Source organism: Vidua chalybeata, chromosome 3, assembly GCF_026979565.1.
Source record: "Vidua chalybeata isolate OUT-0048 chromosome 3, bVidCha1 merged haplotype, whole genome shotgun sequence".
Classification (NCBI taxonomy): Eukaryota; Metazoa; Chordata; class Aves; order Passeriformes; family Viduidae; genus Vidua; species Vidua chalybeata.
The window spans coordinates 83,768,967-83,796,197 of record NC_071532.1 but is presented as its reverse complement, the minus strand read 5'-3'; the positions used below and the strand labels follow the sequence as shown (position 1 = coordinate 83,796,197).

General features: G+C 37.0%; 1 protein-coding gene across 1 annotated transcript in view; it reads left to right on the top strand.

Annotated features, from left to right (window-relative positions):
- LOC128785029 (regulating synaptic membrane exocytosis protein 1-like) overlaps positions 1-27,231 on the top strand; it is a 160,186-nt gene that overhangs the window by 6,963 nt on the left and 125,992 nt on the right. Inside the window, exon 3 of the mRNA XM_053937106.1 lies at positions 26,577-26,644. Within this exon, the coding sequence (XP_053793081.1) occupies positions 26,577-26,644 (68 nt within the window). The remainder of the gene's footprint in view (positions 1-26,576; positions 26,645-27,231) is intronic.

Below are 27,231 nucleotides of genomic sequence, written 5' to 3'. Positions count from 1 at the left end.
CTCTAATAGTTGAACAATAGGGGGACTGTGTTTCCAGTGAAGTCCAGGCAAGGTGAAAGGAATCCATATAGAAGGCATAAATTACATTCATACTTGCTTCAAAGACAGGCTAGAATAACATAAACCAGACTATTAAAAATTAAATACAGACCTCATTTTAAAAGTAATAGTTTCTGTCAACTGCCATCCAGTGAAGAATGCAAATTGTATTTGGCATAAGTTTGAGGAAAAAGTATTTTCTTTGAAGTTGAAAAATAAGAATTTGTGTAGAACTTCGTGTCCAGATGAGATTGCATAAAAGTTATTAAATCCATTGATGCATACAAGATCTACTTCAGAATTTGTCATGCAAGCTTTGAAACTGGAAGATAAAGTATTGTTGGAAATTGGAGCAATGTGGAGGAGGTACAGCTCCAGTACTGTCATGTAAATAAATGTTCTAATGATTTTACATTTTGCATACTTATTGTTCATATTTGCCTACATGTATATTTTGTTCACACACTTTAGGCTTGAAATTATGACTAATACTCACAAATTGGTAGTAAAACGTTGAAAACCTAAATAAAACTCGCTCTGTATACTTGCTAATGGATTTATTTGGGAGTGAGGAGAGGATGATAGAATTGGTGCCTTCTTTGGAAAAGAAACTCCTGAAATGGTTTTCTGTTTTCTTTCAGTGAAGACATGATTGTTTCATCCATAATGCCTTTCTCATGGTACTGTGAGGAACAAGGCAACCCAATTTAATTTCATTTCATTCTTATGGCATTAATTTCTGGTTAGAAAATGTTATGGGCAGAGATCTTGCTGTTTTCTTGGTTTATTCCCAGGTGTGAGGCAGGGGGTTCTGAGCAGGAGGAGAGGATGTGGAGGTCAGGAGCAGAAAGGGATGCTGACAAATATTTCAGTGCTGGCTCAGCTCCAGGAGGAAAGGGTCTGGCCCCTTCCTCCATCCTTTTCTGGTGTTTTGAGGGTCCCTTCCAGTACTTGTGCTTGGGGATGCTCCCAGGGGAAGGAGAGAATAAATTATATCCTTGGCCCAGTGATTTGTTGCAAGCTCTGTAAGCATTGTTGACATGGAAAGTAGCTTGGGGGCTAAGAGAGAAACCACACACATGCAATAGGGCCTATAAAAGAGCCAAAAGAAAACATCAGGAAAGGGCTGTAGAGAAGGGGAGACTGGTTTGAAATGTTTTTAGCTAAACTTTTTGACTGAGCTATTTTCAGTCTGGAGTGTAGGCAAGTCAAATTGTACTGTAACATCTGCTAGCATATTTTAACATCTGTTTGGAGAGTTAGGCATGGAGTTTTAAAACCAGAGCAGAATTTGTTTAAAAGTGTGGGTGAGATTTAACTTAGTGTAAAATAAAATAAATTTAACCTAGTGTAAAATAAAATAAATATATTTTACTTAGTGTAAAAGAAATACTTTCTCCTAGGAAGATTGTTGGTTTTTAGAAATTAGTCCAAATTTATCTTCTAGTCCTTTTGCAGTAATTTAGACCTACATCTGATTCAGATTTTAATGGAAATATAATTTAAAATTACTCTAGCTTCAGAGTTTTGTTCATTGCTAGCATTATTCAATGCTATCAGTATTCAGTGCTTTTGAGCAGCTGAAATTATTTACAGTGCTTGTGGAGCTGTAAATAAGTGCTTGTTGAATTAGAGTTGGGCAGTAAAAAATCTGGTTTGTGTATATGAAATTACTTAAAGTACATGCATATACAAGTGAGAAGAGCTCAACATGAGTGGGGGGAAAAAGTTAAATTGTTTTCGAGATATCCTGCATTTCAGAGAAATATGTAACCATATAAATGAGGATGTCATGAAGATATGTGGCTGAATTTTCCTCTACAATCCTAATACAGCTCTTTTTCTAGTTCACCTTAAGAAGGTTATGAGCATGCCAGAGGAAGTTCAGAGGAAAGAGCAAAGTATCACCAAGGTCTATAAAACATGATAAATCAGGAAAGGTGGGATGGATTGTGTTCAATAGTTTAGGAAAGAAGTGGGGATGAAAAAAAAAACCAGAAAGTTAAGGAAAACTGTAATCATAATTTCTTACTCAGTTGAAATGGAGGATTCCTGAAAATAAAAATATTTTTCTTCAGAGCCTGCACTGACATTGCTCTATGTTAGAAGTGCTGCTGCTGTTCCTGTGGCAGGATCTGAGCTAAGTTGGGAACATCTGGGACTAAATTCACTGTATCCCTATCTGTATATTTTTTTTTTTTTTTTGGTCAGCCTGCGAGCTATTTCCAGTAGAAATTTACATCATAATCTGGCTTTGGAAAAGGAAAAAAGAAATGCACCTTTTGACTTATCAAGATGATGGCACAAACCATGAAGTCTAGATTTCTTTCATATCAATCTCAGTTGGCAAGACCTTATGTTTCTTTACTATTAATATGCCCTGTCTTCTGGGTTGCTTGATTTTTCAGAAGTTCATGATTTTATTAGTTGTTTGTTCTTTGTAGCTTACTTTTCTTCCGCACATGTAATGAATGAAAAAGCTACAAATTTGTCCTGATAGGAATTTTTCCAGTGGTAAGATGATTATTTTCGTTACAGCAGGGCAGATACTGAAGCATGGTTGGATTGGAATCTTCAAAAACACTTAATGTTTGACATCAGGGTACCTTTACTTTCAGGTAAAAGGCTATGAGAGTGTTTGAACTTGTAGAGAAACCCAGGAGCTCTATAGGCTTCTCCATGAAAGGTCAATTCTCAAAAACATTCAGCAGTCAGTTTTTTTCATACAGAAGCCATTCCAGGTAGCAGGCATGAGAATGTGAGCATGAGCTCTGGGTCATGGAGCACTTTTTAAGTGTTTAAGAAGTAGATGAAAAAGCTTTTGAAAAGTTTGCCCTAATTTTGGGTGCTGAGCAGTGCTTTTCAAAATACTGCTATGAAGTTATCTGGACTTAAAACTCAGTAACTTATCACATGGCATGGTGTTACAGCCAGAGGTTGATTATTCCCTACACTTTTGCCACTCAGTATTTTTATATGCATTTATTTTTTGCATACCATAACAATTATGTGAACTTAGTGTTTACTGTTACTCTTTTGATCTGAGAAATTAGAGAAAAAGGTGAAATGTGAAAGATGAACCAAACTGAGTTTGGTAAAGCTGCATAACTGGATGGTCTGTGCAGTGTATTGAAGGATGAGTTGTGGTCTTGGAACTGAGATCCAAACCTTTTCATTTTTCCACCCGTATGGGAAATCTGTCCCACTTTGGGTGCAAAATTAAAGCCTATGAAAGAAAAAGGTAAATTAATTACTGGCTTCTAGAATAATATGTGCACTGTTATTGGTTTTAATTTTGGTTAATTATAGAGTTAACTAGGAACAAACAAGCATCTGATTCTGTTATTTTCTGAAGATGTTCATTCTGTGTCCTTCTCTTAGTGTATTCATTCTGATCATCCTATTGAATCCAAACATAGGGTTATACTATGAGGTACTGAGTATTATTGGTTAGTACTTTGTGCTAATATTTTTCTTATACCTTTCCATATATTTTTTAGTGTACAATAACACAGTTGCTGTAATACACAGCAACCCTTCCAGTTTCTTTCTTTAAGCATTGCTTTGAGTAGATAGATTGGTCTATATGAGTTTTCTAAAATCAGTATACTGATAAACAGCTCTAGGAAAAACTTGATTGTGTCAGAAAGAGCGTTAATAATTATGAGATGCCTGTGTTTCCTTTGAATAAATATGCATGGTTTCATCCTGTTCTTGTCCATTTTGAATGTCCCTCTGAAAACTGTTTTCCCATATTTCCTCATGCATTTTTGTATTCTCCTGGTGATTTCTTTGTTCCTTCTTTCTCCTGTACAACACGTGAGTTTCAGAATCAGGGACTCCCGATCTATGCTTTGTAATCTCTTAAGCTGATTCTTATCTCCATTTCTCCTGTGATGCCAAGCACAACATGTGTCATGGTTTCAAACAGGCCCATCCCATTGGTGATAATTACTGACTAGCAGATGAAAGGGCCATTCTTTGACGTTTTTGGCCAAGTAATGAATTGTGGTACATTCTCAAAGTCCTCAAGAGAAGAGTGTATGGAAGCTGTCAAGTTAGGGTTTATTCTTGGCCTGTGTCCTGCCTGGTAGTAAACAGAGAGTGCTAGCTGGAGCAGGGCACAGCTGTTCCAGGGATTACTCTAAAGGCACACCGTGAATGACAACCCATTTGGCACTGGCTAACACAATGGTATAAGCTGTAGTCACTTGTTCCTTATTTATTTGTCTGCCATTTTATTGCCTTGCATTTAAATTGTAAGTTCAGTGGAGTCCAGATTTTCTTTTTATGATTGTACATTGCCTAATTTTATGAGATTTCAGTGCATGACTGAGACTCCAGCTTGCCTTGATGATAATAAATTAGAATGTTTATTTAGTGCAAGGACATATTATTGCTAAGTACCTTTTTGGTCCATTTATTCTGAATCCTGCAGAATTTCAGGTTATGCTCTGGTGTCCTCTGACATGCTTGCGTTCTCTTGTAGATAGCTGCAGGTTGCCTCTGTGAGCCTAAATGCCCGTTTTCACTACATAATAATTTGCTGCTAATCAGCTAAATTACCCTTTTATCTGCCTGTTTGGTTTTCTTGTCAGGTATCAAAGTGATTAATGTATGTATATTTCTTTGCTTATAAATATTGTGAAACTCTTCCTTTCATTTTTTGAGATGTTACAGCCTTTTTCATCCTTTGGGCTGGTGTCTTTTCAGTTTGTTTTTGGCTATTTTGGTTTTGTGGGCCATTTAGAAATGTTGTGGGGTTTTGTTTTGACTTTGTTAATTTGTTTGTTTTACTGATGGTGCCACCTCTAAAAGATACAACAGCATGATATTTGTGTGCATTGGACATTTCTGCTCTTTTCATTTTCTACACCCCCATCTCGCTATTTTTAAGACCTTAATGATTTTGACAACTTAACATGTTTGTTTTCTGGTCCAAAAAAAAAGGACTCTTCTAAGGGTTTAGTTTAAAGGGAGACAGTTTTCTTTCACCATTCAGCTTGAAGATACGTAAGGACAGGGCAGAGTTTTACAGTTCTATTTTCAGTTTGATACGTGTTTTTGTCTTTCCTACATAAGTTTGCTGTGAGAATAGAATGTCTGCAAGCACGACATGTGCGAAGTGTAATATGCAACAGCGATTATTGGTTGGCTTAGGCATGTAGAAGACAGCCAGGACCTATGTTCTGCTGGTCCAACATGCTGTTAGTCAGTTCACCACTCCCTCTGTAGATACCCAGCTGCTCTAGATGTTGTGAGTTGAATTGGTTACTTTTTTAGGTATTCCAGCACTTTAAATCTCTGCATTTGTACATGTCTAACGTCTTAAAAATACCTCTCTCTTATGCCTGAGATCTTCAGCATATACCCTTGACTGACTGCTAAAATTGTATATTAAGAGCTTTCTAATTGTTAAACAACTTCAAACTTCTTTTGTAGGAGAGTGGATGTCTTGGAAATACTGTGATGCTACGCAGTAAATGCATGCTTACATCAGAATTGTTTTAGACCCTCAAAATTAAATATTTTCTTACACATTCTTTTAAGCCATGAGGGAACTGCTAATAAAATATTATATTTAGAATAATTTCTTTCTACATTTTCTTCCTCTCTCTCATGACCTTTTCTATTTAAAGAAAGAAAATATCAGCATTCTTTACTTTGACACCTGTGTCTTTGCTGTACCTTATGTGCAGACTGGACCAAGTCTAACTTGCTCCATTGAGTAAATTGAGAAATATGTATTGTATGGTTCATTTGGGCCATAATTAGCATGGGATTATTTTGCAGTTTTCAATGCAGATCTGCAGAGAATTTAAGGATGTACTGAAATTCCATTACACAGAGGTTCTGATGGCATATCAGGTCCTAGCTTAATGTATATGATATTAGCTGTGGGAACTGTGTGTGGTAAAGGAATATGTAAAATGGTTTTATTCATAGAATGGCTTGGGTTGGAAAGGACCTTAAAGATCATCTGCCATGGACAGGGATCCACCCACTAGACCAGGTTGCTCAATATCCCATCCAAACTGCCCTTGAACCTCAGGGGATGGGGGATCCACAGCTTCTCTGGCAACCTGTTCCAGTGCCTCACTACCCACTGAGTAAAGAATTTCTTTTTAATATCTAATCTAAACCTCTTCTAGTTGGAAACTATTCCTCCTTGTCCTACCATTATCTGCCTGTGTAAAAAATCACTCTCCCTCTGTTTTATATTCCTTGACTACCTCTCAGGCATGTGTAATTCAAGACAAAATGTTTTCAGATATGCAGCAACATGTACACATTAATTTCTAGAATTTAAAGTTCCAGTATTTGTGACCTAGTCCTCAATTTTGTAATTATTTCCTCTGCAATATGGGCTTCAATTCTAGTTAGCTATACTCAAAATGATTGTTGGAATTCTATTTAAAGCAACTTGTCATGATATTTTTACTAGTTTTCTAAAGAACCCAAGTTCTCAGAATTGTTTAGAATTTTCGTGGAATAAATTGGTGTAGACATAAGGGCACACATTTCTTTTTTCCTCTAAAATTCTGTGCTCTAGATCTGCTTATAAGTTGTCAGTTGCAAATAGAAATCACTTGCTGAATAAGACGTGAGCTTTGAAATTTGCTTCTTGTAGTAACAAGTCAGTAGTGCATATGTTTTAATGGTTGGCTTATTATTAATTTTGTTGTTTTAATGAAAACATAGGTACCTTTTCATTGGGAACGTAAACTCAAATATAAATGTATCTTGCTATAAATTCAAAGGAACGATTTGTATAATTGTTGGTTTTTATGACATTTGCTGGTTTTTATGACATTTATTAACTAAAAAGCATAAATCAGCTAATAAATAGAAAAATCTAAAAATATAAAATAAAATTATATCAAAGTTTAATATAGTTATGTTCTAAAAATAGGTAAATATTTCTACATTTTTATGCCATGCTATTAAAATAATTAGGTTCTAAGAATTTATTTTGCCCTGTTGCTCAGAGAAAACAAAAACTCCAGACGTGGCCCTTTTTAAACCATAAGGCCACATGTTCTTAAACCATTAAAATTGTGCTTAATGAGCCACCAGATGGAGCAGTCAAATCTCACTTTTTTTATCAGCCTCTGTGCAGCAGTTTCTCTCTCAGCACAAAGAGAATCTAGGAATGCAGGCACACTTTACTACTTGAACCAGTAATTTAAAAACCTTTTTCAGATCTTATCTGCATGTGCAATTTTTTTTTTCCATAATCAGATTTACATTGTCCTGTAGTTTTAGTGTTAATAGTGATGTCTGGGACATATTCTGCATGTGGAAATGGAAGCAGTTATTCATTTCTTGAACTGAGTCCTATCCTCGGGGAAAAAACCACAAAACATAACAAGGGAAAGGTACTCTTGTTTGAGCCAGATTTTCAAAATTTGGGAGGTTCAGAGTTACACGTTTCCACATGACTTTTTGTGTTTGTGCTTAAGAAATCTTGGTGAAGCTGCATATTCTATTCCTACTTACCCAAATTATCCTTCCAAGCTAATTTTCTAATGCATAAGAAACAGTTGTTTAGGGAGACCACATTGTCTGCTTCAGGAATGCTACAGTCAAGTGGCTTCAGGAACAAAAGGAAAATATAAAATAATGTATAAGAAGGAATGTTTTCATATTCTTTGTTTTACTGTAGTTTCATAGCATTACTAAGACAAGATTTTTTCTGGGAGGTGTACAAATTTGTGGATACATATATTTATATGAAATCGAATGTATGTGAGTCTGTTCCAGTTAAATACTTCAAGGATCATGATATGTAATTAACAGGGCATTATCCCAGAGATAGGGAATAGAGCTACGTGTGATATAAAATCCTGCAGATTTTTGTTTTATTCTTTCCCTTTGTCATGTTTTTGAAAGTCAGAATGTTCTGCAGATCGTCAGCAGGTGTCACAAGAGAGGAAATGTCATTCTGAAGCAGCTAGTTACAGTCCTTGGAGTGCCTCAGCCTTGCTCCTGCCTCTGAGGTGGGAATTTTAGATCCTGGCACTGGTGTGCTGTCAGTTCTGGGTAGGAGTGACACACAGCTTTGCAGAGCAGGAAGCTCATGTCACCTGTGCTCCCCAGGTGACTCTCTTTAACCCATGTGCACTTCATACAGTTCTCAGCTGAATTAGGAGGTGAGCAAAAACTTCTGCTCTGGCAGTGAATACTAACCAGTGTCATGAGCTCAGGGCTAGTGACTGCCACGTTTCTTTCAACTCTGCCAAGCCCTGGGTCGTTCAGAAGTGTAACACCAGCTCTTGCCTGTCATGCTCCAGAGCACTACCACAGCAAATTAGTGTCAGTTCATATCAAAATACATGGTATGCCTAGGAATTTTGTATTCTCTACAGGCTCAGATTTTAAAATACAGTATAAAAGTGACATGCACTTACAGATAAAATAGGACATTACAAAGGAGCTCAGAAATACAATTTTAAATGGATGTAGGTTCTCAAAACATTCTGGTGTTTGCTGTTTCTGCCAATTTTTCTGTAACATGCTGAACCTTATCAGTGTACCCAGGTAGGTTCAGAGGCATTGTGGATTTGCCAGTAGGGGAGTTGTCACTCTCTTTAAGCAGACAATGTTTTGGGAAGGGCAAAGCAGTCCCCTATGAATGGAACTGGAACTGAATGTTTGGGAATAAATCCAGGTGTGCTGCTGCTGGCTTTTTTCCACAGAAAGGTTGCTCTGAAATCAGTTATGAAACAAGTTGGTTAATCTGTTCTTGTTACCAAGTTTTAAAGATCACTGCTAAGAAAGTATTAGGGAATGACTATTCCTACAAATCACTGAAACACTTAGGAAGACATTTAATTTTTCCAGTGAGCAGTTGTTTTTTTCCTTAAACAAATGTACCATTTACATTTTGACTTCCCTTCAAATATATCCTTAAAAATTCTAATATATCCGCATAGTTTCCCTTAAAAAAAAAAAAGCTGCAACAACAAATATTGATATGAATTTTAGGCATGTTGCCATCATAACATCAGTTATCTGTGCTATTGTGGACCTAATCTTACTTTGCCCTAGAAAAATTTTGTAAGGATTAGGAATGAATTTTCTGACAATGCTTAAACAGCATGGTCACTGTTAAAACCTACATTTAGATATGTTGTTTTAGCAATTTTTGTTTGTTTGTTTGTCTGGATGGTATATAACATCTTAAAATAATAGAAAATGCTGCTTAATAGAGGTTCCTTTTGGAATGGTCAGTACACATGGCACTGCTCCTTTATTTTCTAGTTTTAAACCTGACATTTTCTAGAATTAAAGGATCTGGGCGGAATCTGAATTGTAGAAGGATTCAGAAATTAAATCATATCTACATCCACTTAGATAGTAAGGAAAATAAAAGAAAACCATGTGAGTTAAATTGTCAAAATTATCCTGAAATACAGAAACAGAATAAAATAGTAACACACAAATGTCTATCACCCCAAGCTGTATAACCTTTCAATCACAGCCTGTACAGGAATTAGTTCAGAACATGTGTAATCTTTTGGTTTTTTACTTTGTAATGGGGGTGGAGAGTTTTTGAAGGGAGAAAAGATGTTGTTTTAAGAAATTTTTGTAAGGTTATGTGGCTGAATTAAATAAGCTGTAATGACATTGTCACCTTAGGTTGATGCTCCTATTTTTGCTGTGTCTGGGTTTGAATGGAATGCGTTTTGCTCGACTTCTCTTGGCAGGAAAACTCAAGTGCAGGTGGATGCCTGCAGCCTCTTCTTACAGGCTGAATAGATTGCAGCAATTTGGTTCTGTCAGTTCAAGCCTGTACTTGAGCATGGCTGTCAAAAGTGGTGCTGGCATAGCAACCCTTCAAACCAGCTTACCCTGCATCAGGCAAGGAAGGGACTTGGAATATGGATCTTCCACATCCACTGTGCTGTGGGGCATGGGAATTGGGGAAAATCTAGCTCTGTGGAGATAGTAGCACAAAAGCTAGAAACAGTAGTTAAAGTTGGGAAAAAAATAATACTTTGATGCCATTGATCAGTAAATTATAAAGTCAGTGCCTGCAGATTTGGCACCATTTAACTTCAGTTAGCAATTGGATATCTGAGCAAATTGCTTGAATTAGGGTTTGTTTAAGATGACCTTTGGCTCTGAAAAATGCTATCCAGCAGATCTTTTATGGATATTGTAAGTTAATATGTTACTTACTGCCCTTGTCAGGAAGAAGAATACGCCACAAAATCCCCTTACACACAGAGGTCAATTCATTATCCTATGATGTCAGAGGAAGTCCAGAAATCTGTAAATCTGACAGTGGCTGTTAGACTTGCACTGATGTTCTCTCTTGATTGTCAGTAGATTCTCCTCAGGCAAGGCCAGTTATCAAAATGATGTATCTTAGGAGTTGTTGACTTTTTTTTAGCAGATAAGGTAAGTAAGATAAATGCATTGCAAAAATACTGAATCACGAAGGTTGGATAGCAAAGATCTCAGCCATTGCACCTATGGAATTGAAGGCCCAGCCTAGGTTTTCTAGGGTGAGTGTTCATTTTGTCTCTTTCCAGTTTCACTGTCACAATCATCTTCCTCAGAGGAGTCAAGAACAATTGAGTCAATCCCAGGTGGAGGCAGAGGAAATGAAACATCAGTGGCAGCACAGTACTAAACCATTGACAGTGGAACTTGGAATGCTGGTTACAAAAGCCATAAATAGCAGGGTGTTCCTTTACTGGCTCTTTCAGACTTGAGTACTTGAAGGGATTCCTGTCACTTGGTTGTGCAGAAATGCTCTTTTATCTGCCAGTCTGCTGCAAAATGGTGGATGATGTTCTGTAAAACTTCCCCAGAGGACCTCCAGGAACGATGTGGTCAAGCCATGGGATGCCAGTGGGAGGCACACCACAGCCTGCTCCCAGTGTGTGCTTTTACACGGTGTTATTCAGATGGATGCAAGTCACTTCACTTTCACTTTGAATTGATTAGCTTGGATCAAGGTTTGAATTGAAAGCTGTAGAGCAGCAACAGCATGGTATTGATTTAGCCCAAGCTAAATAAAAGACCAAACATATTAGCTTCAGCATATTATTCTGTTGATTTGGCAACCTCATTTCTCCTTCGGTGCTTTTTTAATTTTTATGTTATCTGCTAGGAATATAAACAGAAAATGCTCATACCTGGAAGGAGAGGAACTTGATGAGCTCTAACAAGTATGATATGTGTTTAAGGGCAGACCTTCCTTTAAGGAGCTATATGTCTTTTTCACCAGGCATTCTTAACCTCTAGTTTTCTTCAGTAGTTATGAAAAATTTCACAATTAGTCCTATGTGAATCTGTAACTCCTTCTTCAGAAATGTGTGAATTTATGCATTTGTGTATTTATGCATAGAAGTCTTTGTCTGGTAAATGGTCAAACATTTTCTTTGCAAAGTTGTAACTATTTTGCCAAAGAATCTGAAAAAGAGACTGAAAAACGTTCAGTCTCTTCTCTGGGCAATACTTTACTGAAGAGAAGATGTACTTAAGCTGCACATGTTTTAATTAGCTCAGTCTTAGCTAAACACTGCATTTAAGCCTATCAGAAGCAAGTACATTTTTTTCTAATGCGTTTAATTCTGGATGCAAAGCCAAAGACTACTTCAAGTTTTCTACAATCTCAGTGGAGCTTTTTGTGTCTGGAGTGCTGCTAGCAGAGCAAAGGAAAGCCTTGTTTCCTCCCCATGCATCTTTCTTCTGGTCCTTTTTTATGTGTCTAACAATTTACCACCAGTCAAACTCCAGTCCTTTGTCCATCACTTGAGTGAAGTGATTAGGTCAGTTTTCCACCCACTTCACAGCTCACCAGTCAATCCATAGTTCTCTGATTTGAATGGAAGGATATTGTGAGAGACTTGGTTGGAAGCTGTGCTACAGTTACATTAAACAATATCTGCTGCTGTCCCCTTGCCTGCAGATCCAGAAATCATACTGGTCAGGCAAGATTTGCCCTTGGTAAAGCTGTGCAGGTGGTTCCCAGCCACCTTCTTGGCCTTCATGGGCTTGGGACTGCATTCCAGAAGGATTTGTTCTATAACCATCCCAGTGTCTTTTTCTTTCCCTGCTTGTAGAGGTGTGGAATGTGCTTTGTCTGGTCACTGTCCATCTCCCCCAATAGCCAGGACCTTTTGAAGCAGATCAGACAGGGCTACAGTGCAAAATGTCACATGCAATACCTAATATTGTATCTAAGACTCCTGCAATTGTATTAGAATATCTTGCCCACTGTAACTTGGTTTTGAGGTCTGGAGACTGCAATACAGATCTTTTTTTGTTGTTTCCCTGATTTTCTAATTTAAATTCCAACTTTAAGCATAGGGGTTTCTTTACTTGGATTGGTCTTTTTGTGGTACAGAATTAAGCTTGGGACCATTCTCTGACTTTCCTCTTTACAAAAAATTGTTGTGAAACCTCTGGTTTAGAGGACAGTTGCATTTTCACCCAGGCATAAAGGTGAACAGTATGTTTTATTTTTGGAATTTATTCTCTTAAAACTTGAATAATGGTAGAGTTGTGTGAGATTAAGCAATCTCATGCTTTTCTAATGGTCTTAGAAATTTTTATAACTGCAGGAGTATCATATACAAGTTAATATCTAGACCAGCTATTAGCAAGAAGATTACGAAGGGCTAAAATACGATGGTCAATATCTATCTATCAGATGTGTAGTGTAATGTGCCTCAGAAGATAGTGGCAATAAAATCATTTACAAAGGAAAAAACCTGCAGAGATTACAAAGGCAATGCTATCCTGTGCAAAGTTTGAAAATGTGTTACAACTTAATTATGTATTTTTACTAGGAAAATGGAATGATGTCCTGTTTTACAGTTAGTTTCCTATGCTTTGATGCTATTAATGGTGTAAAAGTAAATAGACCAACTATTAGTACTTTGTTCTTAAGCTGTCAGGTGAGCCTTTGGGGGCAGCCAAAAGGCTTGATGTGTCTGGGGCTGGGAGGAATGAAATCCACCCTTAGGGATGAGCAATGCATGCTGGAGTTGGTGGTATTGCTCTTTTCTGCAAAATGCCCTTTCTGACCTCAGAACGTTCTTCTGTTGCTCCTCTCTTCCCTTATTTTCAGCAAATACCTGCAGACACCTCTGCCATCTGTGGGTGTCAGGCAGGACTTGGGCAGAGCTCATGGCTAGAGATGGCAGTGGGTAAAATGGGCATCAAGAACTGCCTGCTAGAGGAGCAGGGAGGAGTTATCACATAGGGGAGTGGGAGACAGTGAGAGCTTTAACAACACCATGAGGCACAAACAACCTTTCTAAATGTGTTCAGGTTAGTTCATTATTTTTTTCACAGACACGTGTATGCCTGGGAATGACAGGAACACTTGAAATAAGACAGAAAGCGAGCCCTATATAGTACAGTCTCATTTACAAATTCTGAGGTTGTAGCAAGCAAGAATTTTTCATCTGTTGATTTTTGTTATGACAAAATCCCCTGCCTTTGTTTAGCATGTGCAGGTGAGGTGAGGTGCATGTTAAGGACCCAGGTGTGCTGTGTTCTGAAAGTGACACAAAGCCCTCAATGCCTGCCCTGGCAGAAGAGGAGCTCATCCTTCAGGGGGGAATGCAGAAGGGTCACTGGATGTGCTGTGAAAGCATCAGGCACTTGACATACTCGGTCTTTTGTTTCTTTTGCAAGAAATGTTTCTGGCTTTAGGAGAAAGCTGGGTATATGTTTCTTGGTCAGTAGCAGATGATCACTGTCTCTTAAAATATATACGGACTGGACACTTTTCTCCTCCAAAAAACCATCTCCTATCAAGGGCATGTTTGTGAATAAGGCAGAGTTAGACAGTTGTATGTTCCTCCTGCTGATACAGGAGTGCTACTGGGGGCACTTAAAGTCAGCAGTGTCCAGGGATATTCTGTGGCTTTTGCTGTTGACTGACATGGGAATGTGAAAGAGAGTGTTCAGTACCTTGGGTTTGATCCAGAATTACAGGGAAACAACTTGATTAAAAGTTTATTTTTATTATTACTAACAGATCCATATATTGTTAAGTATGAAAGAGCTGTAAGCTCTCATTAGCTTTACTATTTATATTTTATCCCTTCTAAGCTTCTCTTTGTTTGCTTTGCTTTCTCACATTTTAGTTTCTAAACAGCAGGTTTTTTGTATTTTGGATGTTCTGCATTGTATTTTGGAAGTCCTGCAGTATGTAGATAGGCTGCAGAAAACCATCTGTTTGTACAGAGGAAGGCTACCTCTGCCACAGAAATAGTTTTATTGTTGTATCATTTGTATACAATTACAGTAGATTAAGTACTTTAGTAAATTCTATTAGCTATAATTCTCTAATCATCTGGCTTTTGCAAATACAAGTTCTGCTTTTCTGTTTTATCTTGAACATGTAATTTGGAATACAAAATGTTATTTCCCAGGGGTTTTTATTTGGAGTATATTTTTCTTATACAAAAATATGTTTCCATGCACACATCTGTTACATATGAAAAGAATTAAATTATCCTATTAATTTGTAAAAAGTGGTAAGTTTTCTCAAGGGCAGTTTGTGTTTTCAGTGTGCTAGAAGTAAAACTGCAGCTTGGGATGTCTTACATAAATTAAAAAAACCACATTTCCAAAACACAATTGCTTTGGCTACGCAGTTGATTAAACTTGTTCAGTGCACCACTGCTGAATATAAATAATAACTGCAGCAGTGGTATTGATTACTTAGGTGCCTGAGCTTGTGTCTACTGTTGGCTTAAAAGCACTAAGAAACTTCTTTCCTGTTCTCTCCAGAGAGGAAGGAGCTTTTTTCCGCCCCCCCATCTTGTTTCCTAAGGATCCTTGATTCCGGATTCCTAAAACCATGAACTCTTTCTAAAGGCTGAAACTCCCTGCTGTCATTGCAGTGCACTAATGCAGTAATCGATGCTTGCACTACACTGCAGAGATTTGTTTTGCTGACAAGAGCTCTCGTTAGCCCTGCTTGGTGTCACTGGTGTTGAATGTTTGACACTGCAGAATAATTTGGCTTAGGATCAGGACGCAAGGACCTCATGACTTCTTTGAGATCGTCTCCTTCACACTGAAGTGGATTTTTGCTGGCATTACGGTTTTGCTACAGTTGCAGGCTGGATTCAGCAACCTACTAGATGCCAGCTGTGCTTTAAGCATTCTCTTGCTGAAGCTGCTATGTTTGCTGGGTTTCTTCAGTTTCTGCTCCATACGTTGCATTCAGGGACAGGTAAATAAGGAGCTATATAGTGCTGAGGTTTTAATTATTTTTTTTATATTTCATATTTTTAAACAGAATTATATCCTTTTATGAACAGATTTATTTAACTGCGCAGTTTTAGTGGAGATGTTGTATCCTCAGAATGTTAAGTTGTTAATTGCAGCATATATTCAGCTTAAAGAGGGAATAAAGAGCCATGTTGCTTTTAAATGTGTTTCAGTTATGTTTATATTTTGAAAGCTCATGTGTTAAATATAATTTGACAGTAGCAATGCTATATGGAATGAGCTTTTAAAAAAAATCTGTGTTTGGAAAGTGCACATCAAAATAGAAATGTTTCTGAAAAGTAATAAAAATATTCCTATTGCATCATGACTTCTGCATTTTGGAGAAGTTAAGGATAATGAATTTAGAAATTTACTTCAGGAAACAAATGAAAATTCCTCTGTATTTTTTTTTTTTTGGCAGAAGACAATTGACAAGTCCTCAATCTCCTGAATTATTCTTTTCTTAGGAACTTGAAAAAGTTCAGAATGGAATGTGATTATGTTACTTTTCTTTTTTGCATATTATTTAGGGGGAAAAATCATCAAACTCATGTACATAGAATGAAAATATGTTTGTTTATCATAAGATGCAGTTATGTTATAATAATATATGGGTTATAATAAATGTACAGTTCTGGTTATCTTGTACATTATTTCTGCATGATTATATTGATGCACTGCACTTTTCTGCACAGGGAAGGACATCAGCTTTTCCCTTTTGTATTTGAAATAAGGTCCTCAGCTAAATCACTGAAGGGTCACAGGGGAAAGTGAGATGAAGGATCCACCACTGCAAGTTCCTTGGGGATTATGCAGTGTGTTGAGAATAACAAATACCTTTAAAATCCTATATCTAAGTAGTTGATAACACTGTCTATAAAAATTGATTTTGAAAAGCAGTTTTTTCACTAGAAAAATTAATCCTAAAAATGTATGTTAGAATAAGTCATGAAAGAGGTTTTATGCTCTTGAAAATAATGTTTTATATACTATATTTTAAGATATATATGTTAGAAATCTATTTAATTTCTACAGAGTTTAGAGGAGAATTAGAGTTTACTGAGAGCATAATATTGAGGGATGCATTGGAGAAAATATGATTTAATGTCAGTCAAAAAGATGGAACAGAAGCAGCAGCAGGAATATCAGCAAGACAGAATGCTGAGGTTGGGAAAGACAATGGTCAGTCTTTGCTCTCCATGGAGTTTAAAGGATAAGACTGGAGAACACCTTTGGCAAAGGTCACAGCCTTGCACTCTCTCATGCTTAATAAGTTGTTTATAGGTACATAAAGAAGCTAAATCTCTGTTTCTTCTTCAAGCTATTCACTGCGTAGATGACTGTAAACTGCATTCCAGAGGTCTCCTGCACATGTTGGCAAAAGTAGATGAAGAAGGTGAAATGGGATTGGGGTTGAGAAATACAGAGCAGTGACACCCTGCATTGTGGTGCTTCAAGGCTGTGCTGTGGGCAATGGACAATCAGCAGCATGTCTCCAGCCTTTGGAATAGCATGGACCTGGCAGATCTAAAAGATGCTTCAGAATCACAGAGCCCCACACCCCCCGACTATAGAGTTACAATGGACTGTTAAACCAGGCTATCTATAGCTCTCTGTCCATTAAATGTATATCATCTCTCCCCCATAATGACTCTTTAGTATCCTAAATATTGCTCTCTGAAAACTGAACTGTGTGCTGCAAGGACAGAACCTGAGAGAATGAGCTGTCATCAAGGTCAGCTCTTATGTCAGGGTATTGGTTAAGTACAAGGCTGCCCAAAAAACAAACCTTGATGGACAACAAAACAAAACAAAGTCCACTGAATGAAGAATAAAACCTTAAGTTCCTCACCAGTGTGACCTTTGGAGGTACTTTTGTAGCAAAAGTAGGAAAGGCACTGAAGTCTTGGTCTCTGGCCAACCCTGTAATTCCCAAAAGGCAAGGATAGTGGTTTTCCAACAGCAGACAGGCGTGCCATCCTCTCCTGTTACCATTGAGATCAATTGCATTCCCCCCATCATCTTCTGCACTGCTAATTCTCAGCTGGTGGATTTCTCCCTGTTTCTACATTTGTTTATCCTGGTCTGAGTGTGGAGCCATTTCCTTGTCTACTCTGAGCCTGATTTTGTATTTCCAGTTTGGTTTTTTTCTAGTTTGTCAAGATAGCTTTGAAGTCTAGTTCTGGCCTACTATGAAAAGCCATTCCTTTGTCCTTGGGGTCAAGTCACTTACAAGTCGAATATGTTTCTGTTTCATTACATGGAACAGTAGTGTGAGTGTTGACTATTACTATGTTCCAGACAAACACTACAGGCCTGTTTAATGAATACTTCAGGGGGTATTTGTTATCAGTTTTAGCCAAATATGGTTAGAATATATGTAGACTATTATTTTCTAAATAAATTTTCACCCTAGGCTAGACACTTCTTCTGGTGTGGCTCTTAACATGGCATGCTCATAAACAAAACTCCTGCTCAAATGAAAATATTTGACATCTGCTGATAGAGCCAAATAGTAGCAGGTTCTTTACATAATATTCTAGATTGGCAACTACTTGGTACTAGATGCTAAGTAGTAGGGACTAAATAGTTACAGAATTATTTCAGTTGTTTTTTTGCATACATTACTGTTTGTGTTTTATTTTGTGTTTCTACTTATGTCTTGTGTGCTTCCTGGTACTTGTTCACTGTAAGGTACACATGCAAAGGGAACTTTCCATTGATTCTTCCAGAAAATGAAACATTTATGATTTAGTTGGTCAATCTTTGACTGCATTTCTCCCTCTTCTGAATTGGCCTGGTTCTACTTCCAATATTGGATTTCTTAAATGTTTCCATGATAGCTGGACTCCTTTTGCTGTTGTGTCTGCTTCCTAATTTTCTCTAAGGCTGGAGAAGGTTGGAGTGTTTTGCTTTGGTTATTTGGCAGTAGGATTTTTTTGGGTTTTGGTTTTGGTGTTGTTTTTTGGTGTGTTTTTTTTTTTTTTTTTTTTTTGTAGAAAGGTTTTTGGCTTTTTTTTCTGCTCAGCTTCATTCTCTTTTTGAAGATCATGAGTTTATTCATGATCACATTCTTAACTATTTCCTCCCTACTGGTAGGAAGCAAAGCTCCAAAGATCCTTTGCTTTATTGTTTTGCAAGTGTCAGTGATCTCTCAGAGTGCACTCCAAAGAGTCTCCCTGCAGTATTGCCCTCTGAACTGAAGAAACAAAACCTTTCATTATCTTCTACTGCAGCATAACTGAGGATACTCATGAATGATAATTAAAAACACAAAACAAACAGAAACAATAACAACAACAACAACAACAACAACAACAAAAAACCAAACCCAAAAGCCACCCCCAAATCAACAAAAAACTAAACCAAAAAAACCCCACAGTACTTCTAATGTGTGGGCTTTACAGCTTGCTGCTTTACAGCTTTACAGCCATTTTCTTTTCTGTTTTCTTCATCCTTCTTAAAATTTCTAGCTAAAATTTGGGTGTATAGAAACAGCCTAGGGTTTGAGGAGAGTGTATTTTCAGCTTTGATTTTAAATGATAATTTGTTAATATAAATACTAAAATAAAAAAATAAAAATACTAAAATAAAAAAACTTAAGAATTTTTTAAACTCTCAGAGGAAAAATACCAAAGGAGACCAAAATGGAAATATTACCTTTTTTGCAATCAACACCTACTCAATTGGTTTAATGTGCACAGGAGATAGGGGAAAAAAACCTAAACCAACCCACAGGGGAAAAAAAATGTGTTGTGCTGAAGAACAGCATGGTATATTTGAAGTGCTGGGAATTCTTTCAAAACAACAGAAAAAATATTAAGAACTTGTCAGACCTTTAGTGTACCAGGCAGCTGTGTACATACGTATCCAAAATTATGAGACCATTTGACTTTTTGATATGACTTGCTATACATTTTTAAAATTTCATTATAGGCTGAACAAAAATATTATCAAGAAATCATATCAAAACTGAAAGTGTTAATTATGTGAAACAGGAATTTAATGAAACTGTTGACACAAGTTGGTGTCAATATTGAATTGGAATTAAATAGAAATAATAATTTTTTTCAGAGAAGCTCTACATTTCTAGAAGGACATCTCCTTCCATCCATCTGGAAAATTAGATTCCACTCAAGAGAGCAATCCCACTCAGCAAAATCAGAGACAACAATTAGACAGCAAAATTTTCCTTAAATCTTTAAATGCCAGAGTATCAAAATCAAAATGTTTGCCTGCTGATTTTAAGTTCCTGATGCTAACCATTTTTCTGGTATCCTCAAGAAAATATTTTTAATCAACCTTGTAAAACGACTTTCAGATTAATAGAAGTTTGTGCATCTTGCTTAATATTTTACATCTCTACATCTGTCACACTTTGTCATGACCCTACAGAATATACTTTTGAGGACCATCCCTCTGTGAATCATACACACTCTTGGGCTCACATGCTTGCAATAAGAATAGCAGTTTAGATGGTCTGTGAGATAAAAATAAACATCTAGCTGGAAAGGTGTTGATGAACTTTTGAAGACTCTGGGTGTTTGAGTGAAGTTACTAAGTGTTGGCTCAGGGAGTTCATGAGAAGATTCCCTACACATTCAGGAAACTTAGAACAGCTTCCTTATGTCACTTGTGTCCATGTTAAAAATTTTGGGAACATTCAAAACTTCTCCATTTGTTTACTACTAGATAGGTTGTGATTTTTGGTTTTAAGCTTCCATTGGTAAGATTAGTAACCCTTGCTTTCAGTGGTTTATAAAGCCTTAAGACAACACTGAAATAATTTGGGTAGGAAGTCCATTTTGTGAAACACAGAAATGGGCCCAATTGTGTTTGTGTTGGAAGGTCTTTTGGAAATCTGTCTTTTGATCAACCTTCATTCATCAATGAACACAAGTGCAGTATCTCATTATAAAAATGCATATGTCTAACCTGTACACCTAGTTAAAAGCAAATCACAATCGATGACATAAAAATTCTTTGTTAAATCTGGATAAGAAACTAATTTTAAACAGATCATAGAAAATTGTCTTTGATGTCCAGGCAAGAAAAAGAATACATTGAAAAACTTTTTCATAATCACCAATGGGCAAATCATTCCTTTACAAAATAAAAAATAATCATGAATTTGCAAACTCTTGTAAAGGAACAACTTTGCAATGGTAATTAGGGGAGAAGTCAAATGGATTTTCCTTTTCACTGGATTTTAGCTTAATATTAGTGCCTTTAACTATCTACATAATATTTCTTCAGTTCACTACTTCCTTGCCTAATTATTTCTATATTTCTTGTTTGAAAATATCAATCAGCATCACTTTATTCACAATGTAACTACCACTTCAAAAAAGATTTCTAAACTAAGGGGATTGTTTCAAAAACATGTTTATTTTGTATGAGAAGGAGTATGAAATGTTCTTATCTTCTAAGTGCAAAAGTAAGGAATAACCATTTGTCTTCAGTTCGTATTGAATAAGCCGAGATTGTCAGTTATCTAAATCTGAAAGCCTAGTGCTTGATAAAGCTGTGTAGACCCTTTTCCAAAGTTTTTTTTGTTACTCAGAAATTTAATTAAGATACAGAAAAGTAATTTTATATCTCATCATTAAATGAAAATACCTAAATAAATAATGAATTGAGGAAGCAATTTTAGAGGCTAGTTCTAGTTTTGAGAGCTATGTGCCACATTTGTATCTGAAGTAGGAGTATTATATATATAAATTGTCACTTCTAAGGTGTACTAGTCTTTATTTTAACTTTGGAATCTTACAGCATGTCAATATTCAGTGCTTAGGACATTTACCAGCAGGGAACTGAAGTCCAGTGCAATTATATATTTTCACTACAAAAGAAAATGCTGTATTTCACAGCCTTATGATGCATTCTTCCCACAAACTGCATGAGCCAGCCTGTCCTGGAACTGTGTAGATGGTAAAACACAGATCTTGTCCTGCAAGGATTTAAGTTCTTAACTGTAGTCATCTGAAGTAGGTTGGTTTGAGACTAAGAGATAATGAGCATTTTTGTGAAGCTTTCTATAGAAATAGGCAATAGGTAGCTTTTGAATTCTCTGCTTGCCATCTTAATGCAAGGGCTGTTTGCCAAGGCAGGATACTCACAGATTCTCTTAATGGGGTTAGCTAGCAGCTTGAACTAGAATGATTTTAGCGTATGTTGTTTATACACTGAATTATTTTTCTGATAAAATGATATCATGTTTTTTCCTGGGTGTAGAGGTAACTTCCTGCTTAACAGTAGGATGTACCACATCTGTAACAGCAGCTCACCAGAGAGATTGTCCAAGCAGCCAGGGATCAGGTTAGGAAAGCTAAAGCCCTGATAGAATTAAATCTGGCTGAGGACATCAAGGGCAACAAGGAAAGTGGCTACAGTGTGTTAGTAATAAAAGGAAGAGTAGAGAAAATGTGGGCTCTCCCCAGAAGGAAAGGGGAGACCTGATTGGAATATGGAGAAGACTGAGGTACTGAATTACTTTTTCCCTCAGTCTTCACTGAGAAGTGCTCCAGCCACACTGCCCAGGCTGCCACAGGCAAAGGCAGGAACTGGGAGATCAAGAAAGTGCCCAGTGGAAACATAATCCTCATTTTTAAAAAGAGAAAAAGAAAAGGGAGGTGTTGGGAACTACAGGCCAGTCTGACCTTCGTGCCCAGCAAGATCATAGAGTAGATCATCCTGGAAACTCTGCTAAGGAAACTGGAAAATAAGGAGGTGATTGGTGACAGCCAACAGGGCTTCACTAAAGGCAAATAATGTGTGGCCAATTTAGTTGCCTTCTACAATGAGGTTGCAGCATAAAGAAAGAGTGACATCAGCTACCTGGACTTGTGCAAGGAATTTGACACTGTCCTATATATGGCATCCTTGCCTCTAAACTGGAGAGAGGTGGATTTTATCAACAGACTCCAAGTACAGTGAGTGGAGAATGGATTGAAAGCAGCCCTTAGGAGAAGGACTTGGGAGGTGTTGGTGAATGAAATGCTCAATGTGAGCTGGCAGCTTGTAGCCTAGAAAGCCAAATACATCCTGGACTGCCTAAAAAGTGGCATGGCCAGCAGGTTGAGGGAGGTGATTCTCTCCCTCTGCTCTATTGTGGTGAGATGCCACATGGAGTGCTGGATCCAGGTCTGGGCTCCCAACATATGCAGGACATGGAGCTGCTGGAGTGAGTCCAGAGAAGGCTATGGAGATGGTCAGAGGATGGAAGCATGTCTCCTATGAAAATAGGCTAAGAGAGTTGGGGTTGTTCATCCTGAAGAAGAGGAGGCTCTGGCAAGACCTTCTAGTAGCTCTTCACTACCTAAAGAAGGACTACAACAAACCTGCAGAAGGACTTTTTACAAGTGATTGTAGTGATGGGACACAGGAGAATGGCTTCAAACTGAAAAAGAGCATATTTAGATAAGATCTTGGCTGTGAATGGAGTGAGGTGCTGGAACAGGTTTCCCAGAGAGGTTGTGGATGCCCCATCCCTGACAGTGTTCAAAGCCATGGATGGGGTTAGGAGTAACCTGTTCTAGTGGAAGATATGATAAGGAACGAAACTATCTTTAAGGTCTTTTCCAACCCAAGCCATTCTATGATTCTGTGAGTTAATTAGAGAGATGTAGTCTGACTATTCAGTTTGCAGAGTAATTTTAGATGTAGCCTCTGAAAAATATTTGTCTAAGTTTCTTAGTTATCTGATAGAACCGCTGTGTTAATTAGCAGCAGCATGCTGCTAATGGTCAATTAAGTGCCTAACATGGGCTGACTGACTTTTATCATTAGATTCTGCTTCTTTTCTTTAGTACCTCCTGCAAATCCAGCACATACGAATGTGAGCAAATTGCTGGAGCACATTCTTTGCTGAATAACAGTAGTCTCTGAATACAGTCTGGATGGATTTGGGAAAACATCTTGGGGTATTTTATCCCCAGTATTCAAGACTCTTTGGAAATCAGCATAACTGTTCATACACAATAACGGGCCCTCTCATATTTTATGCTTGTTTTGGCTTTGTGAGAGGGACAAGGCTGTTTTTCCAGAAATTCTCAGCTTTTCAGGATCTTACTTGAAATCACAGTACCCCAGCATTAGCTTTTGGTATGAATAGTGCTGCTGAAGACAAAGTATTTTTGAGAAAATGGATTTTTGGTTGTATGAGTTAGCTTTTCCTTTATTTTGAAAGCACACATTTCAGATATAAAAATAATGAGAATTTATTAAGAGTTTTACTCCCCATCTAGAATTTTGATGGAAGGCTGCAAAAGACTTACGGAAAAAGCTCAACACATTTGTATTCTGTAAGTTATTATTGTATCCATGTGCATCCAAGAGTAAAGTAATTGAACTGCAGCCTGTTAATAGGAAAAGCATTTCCTTGCTGTTAGGATACAACTTTTAAATTCTTCCCTTAGGAAATAAGGTTTTACAAATATATACTCTGTTTTACTCAGTTGGTCTTAAGGAAATCATACATTAAAACTGCAAATGCATTTTTCACAATATGTTTTAGAAATACATCAGTAATGTACAAAAAATAATGATACACTATATGTGTATTTTTATGGGGGCTTATTATTTTTAAGTTCATGATTTTAAAGAATGGTTTAAAAAGTATTTAAAAGCAGTTTAAGCCTATAAAGCTATTATTTGCTCCTTATGAAAGTAGTTTTTTCCTCTCTTTAATGTCTTAAATTTTTCTTGTTTTACTAGTTATTTTTAATGACTTTGGCCAATTGAGTGTTCTCTGTGTATAGGAATTTTTGTTTTCAGTTTTGGTGGGGATTTTTTTGAGAAAACCTGAAATTTTGAAGCTTTGCTCTTAGTAAGTTTTTGCATGTTACTTACCTATTCCCGGATCTCCATAACACTGCTGCTATGAGGTTATTTTGTGCAATTAAAGAGTGAGTTCTGGAGTGTGGCGGTGCAAGAATAGCATAAATAGGCATCAGGCAAAGAAACAGCAATGGCATAGGATGACCAAGGAGAAATTATTTTCAAAGATATAACGGAGTACTGAACTGCAGATGTCCCTTGTATCAGTGTTGCTGGCATAAAATGTTTTTAATGTTTCATTTGGGGAGTTTTTTCATTTGTGTCTTAACTTTTATGTTCTATTTGATGAGTGTTTATGAATAGATTAACTGACATTTTCCATTGTATAATCTTTTTTATAGTTGTAAATTGCCCCAGACGTTTGTGTGCCAGTGGTCTGTATCATACTGAATTTTAATGGAAATTTTAAAATTGAGTCATTTTTAAAGAATGTGTATTTTTCTCCATCCAATTCACATATTCTTGCAGCTTTTAAAGTATTACCAAGTGGTAGACTTACCACTTTCAGTGACCTTCAGTCAAGATGTTTGATTTGATAGCTGCCTTTATAGCTTCTGAGCATATCATTCACGTTCCAGCTCAGTAGAGCTGCATTTGCAGGGCAGTTCCTGCTCTCAGCTTTTGAGAGCAGAGGGTGAGAGAATTGGTGTCATGGCCAGCTGCTGTGGATGTAGCTGATGGCTTGGAATTTAGCAAAGCATGGGACAGACAGAAGAGGGAAAAAGGGATAGACACCTAAAGGTTTAGATGTGGGAAGGAGGGTGCAGGAATGTAGCTTAGCATCAAAGGTTTTGAGGCTAAAGAGGGATTAAAATACAGAAAGGACACTAAAGCCAGAAGCAGAAGCAGACAGAAGACAGAAAAAAATGGGCAGGGAAGAAAAGGCAGCAAAGGGTAGGTAGATGGTAAGAATAGGAAAATCAGCAGGTTAGACAAGACAGAAGATGTATGAGAGGATCTTGCTGCAGCAGGGACTAGGTGGAGAAGGATGCTAGGTGCATGAAGTAAATGGATCTGCAGTAACCAGGAGGAAGACTGGCAGGGAAACTAGGAGCAAGTAGCTGAATCTAGGAAGGAAGAAGGAAAAGAAAGCAGGAAACAATGAGGGTGAGCAGAAATATGTTTGAGGATTTGGATACATTCGTCTGCATGCTGGAGCTGAACTATTGCTTTCCCTATTGCTAAGCAAATAACTCTGAAACAAGAAGACAAAGTGTGTTGTGTTTGGCGTGTGACAGGCCAGCCCCACACAGGAGACAGTTCATTTTTGGTGTTACTGTTGAGTCCATTACTGAAACTTGGGGAGCTTTGTATCATAGAGCTTACTGCAGGTGTCAGTGTAGTTTGTGGGTTTGTTGTTCTTGTAATTTTGAAGTTTTTAGAGGCACAAGGAAGGATCCTAAAAATAAAACTGAAAGATCTTTAATGTGATTTAATGTGTTTTCCCAACCTGCAGAACTGCAGTAGCTAATGAAACCACAAAAATGCATATGATAGTAATATGCTGTTTAAAAATAAACTTGGGCATATGATTATGTAGATGATAAGCTATTAAAGGTTGTATGAGTTACAGAGAATGTTACAAATTGTATTTCATAATTGGCATCTAGGTATTTGTAGAGAAAAAATTAAAAAATCTCTACATGTGAAGGTATCTTCTTCTACCTTGCATGCTTTGTTTGAGTTTCTATTCGATCCACTACTATAAATGAACACAGGCATCATAAAATAGTGTTACAGAGATCTCTTTTATAAAGTAAGGTATTGAAGATACATTGCCAAAACTGCCCTCCTTGTCCTGATAGGCTGATGGCTTCCAGAGCACTCTAATTCATGGTCTTTTTCTTGAGGTACACAGCGTATAAGTTTGTCCCAAGTGAAAGAGAAGATTGCAGCCTTGTACCTGCTGTTGGTACTATTTGCTGTATTTGTGTGGCTGTTCCCTCTGGTACTCTATTTCCTGCTCCTGTGCCTCTCGCTCTGTACAGTACCTGTTGTCACAACATTGATCTTTGCAGATTCTAGAGCATGGTTTACTGTTCTGTCCTTAGCTATAGCTAAGTGCCTATTTTGTGGAGTATTCCCTCTCGTGTCATCATTAGCTGTAGTCCTGTGTGTTTATTATGGAAATGGTGGGGAGGAGAATGGCTGTGAGTGTGATGCTTTGGGGTCCATTTTTGGACTGAGCAAAGGTAAAAATAGACAGTGTGCACAACCAATTCTAAGGTGCAATTCATGAAAAAGGAGAGTAATTATAAAATATAATTATTTCATATTAATACACTATATTGTTTTCAAATTGATATATTGATTTGAATCATAAGAAAAGTTTTGCATTTCCTTCATCAAACGATTGCACTTTAAAATTAATGCATGCAGAAGTAATCATTCATACATCTTTCTCTGTTTGAGAGATTACACATTTCTTTCTATTCATATTCTTCCAGGTGACTTGGATTATTACTGGCTGGATCCTGCCACGTGGCACAGCAGGGAGACGTCCCCTATTAGTTCGGTAAGAAATAGAAAATAGGGATTCACAAGCATAAGTTAAAATGTTTGCTAATTATTTCAGTTCAGCCTAGATATTTGACTATAAAAAGTATTCTACACAAATCATATGAAAATTTGTTTTAGACTACCAAGGAAATGGAAATCAGAAAGAAAGTTTTATTGAAATGTGTATTTATAAAATTGCCTGAATTTTAACTTGAATTTAATTCCTTTATAGACACAGCCCTTAATTTCACTATGAACCAAAAAAAAAAAAAAAAAGCAGTTGTGAGTGTGATGCTGCTCTGGGAAAGATTTGTGATTTTTTTTTAAGACTTGGAATTGGAAAGCATAATTTTGATTTTATTATATAATGCACCCTCATATGGTAGACCTGCATATGTTATTCTAAAAGAACAGGATTTCTGAATGTGCTTTTCAGAGACGTGTAATTTAAAAATAAATATTTAATTTTATTATCTAAGACATATTGAAAATGTTTAATTATATTGAAGTTTGAACTGGATTATAGTTCTATCTGTAGACTTAATGCAGAGATTTTCTTACAAGAGGCATAAATGTTTAATGTAGCCAGAGTCCAACAGATAT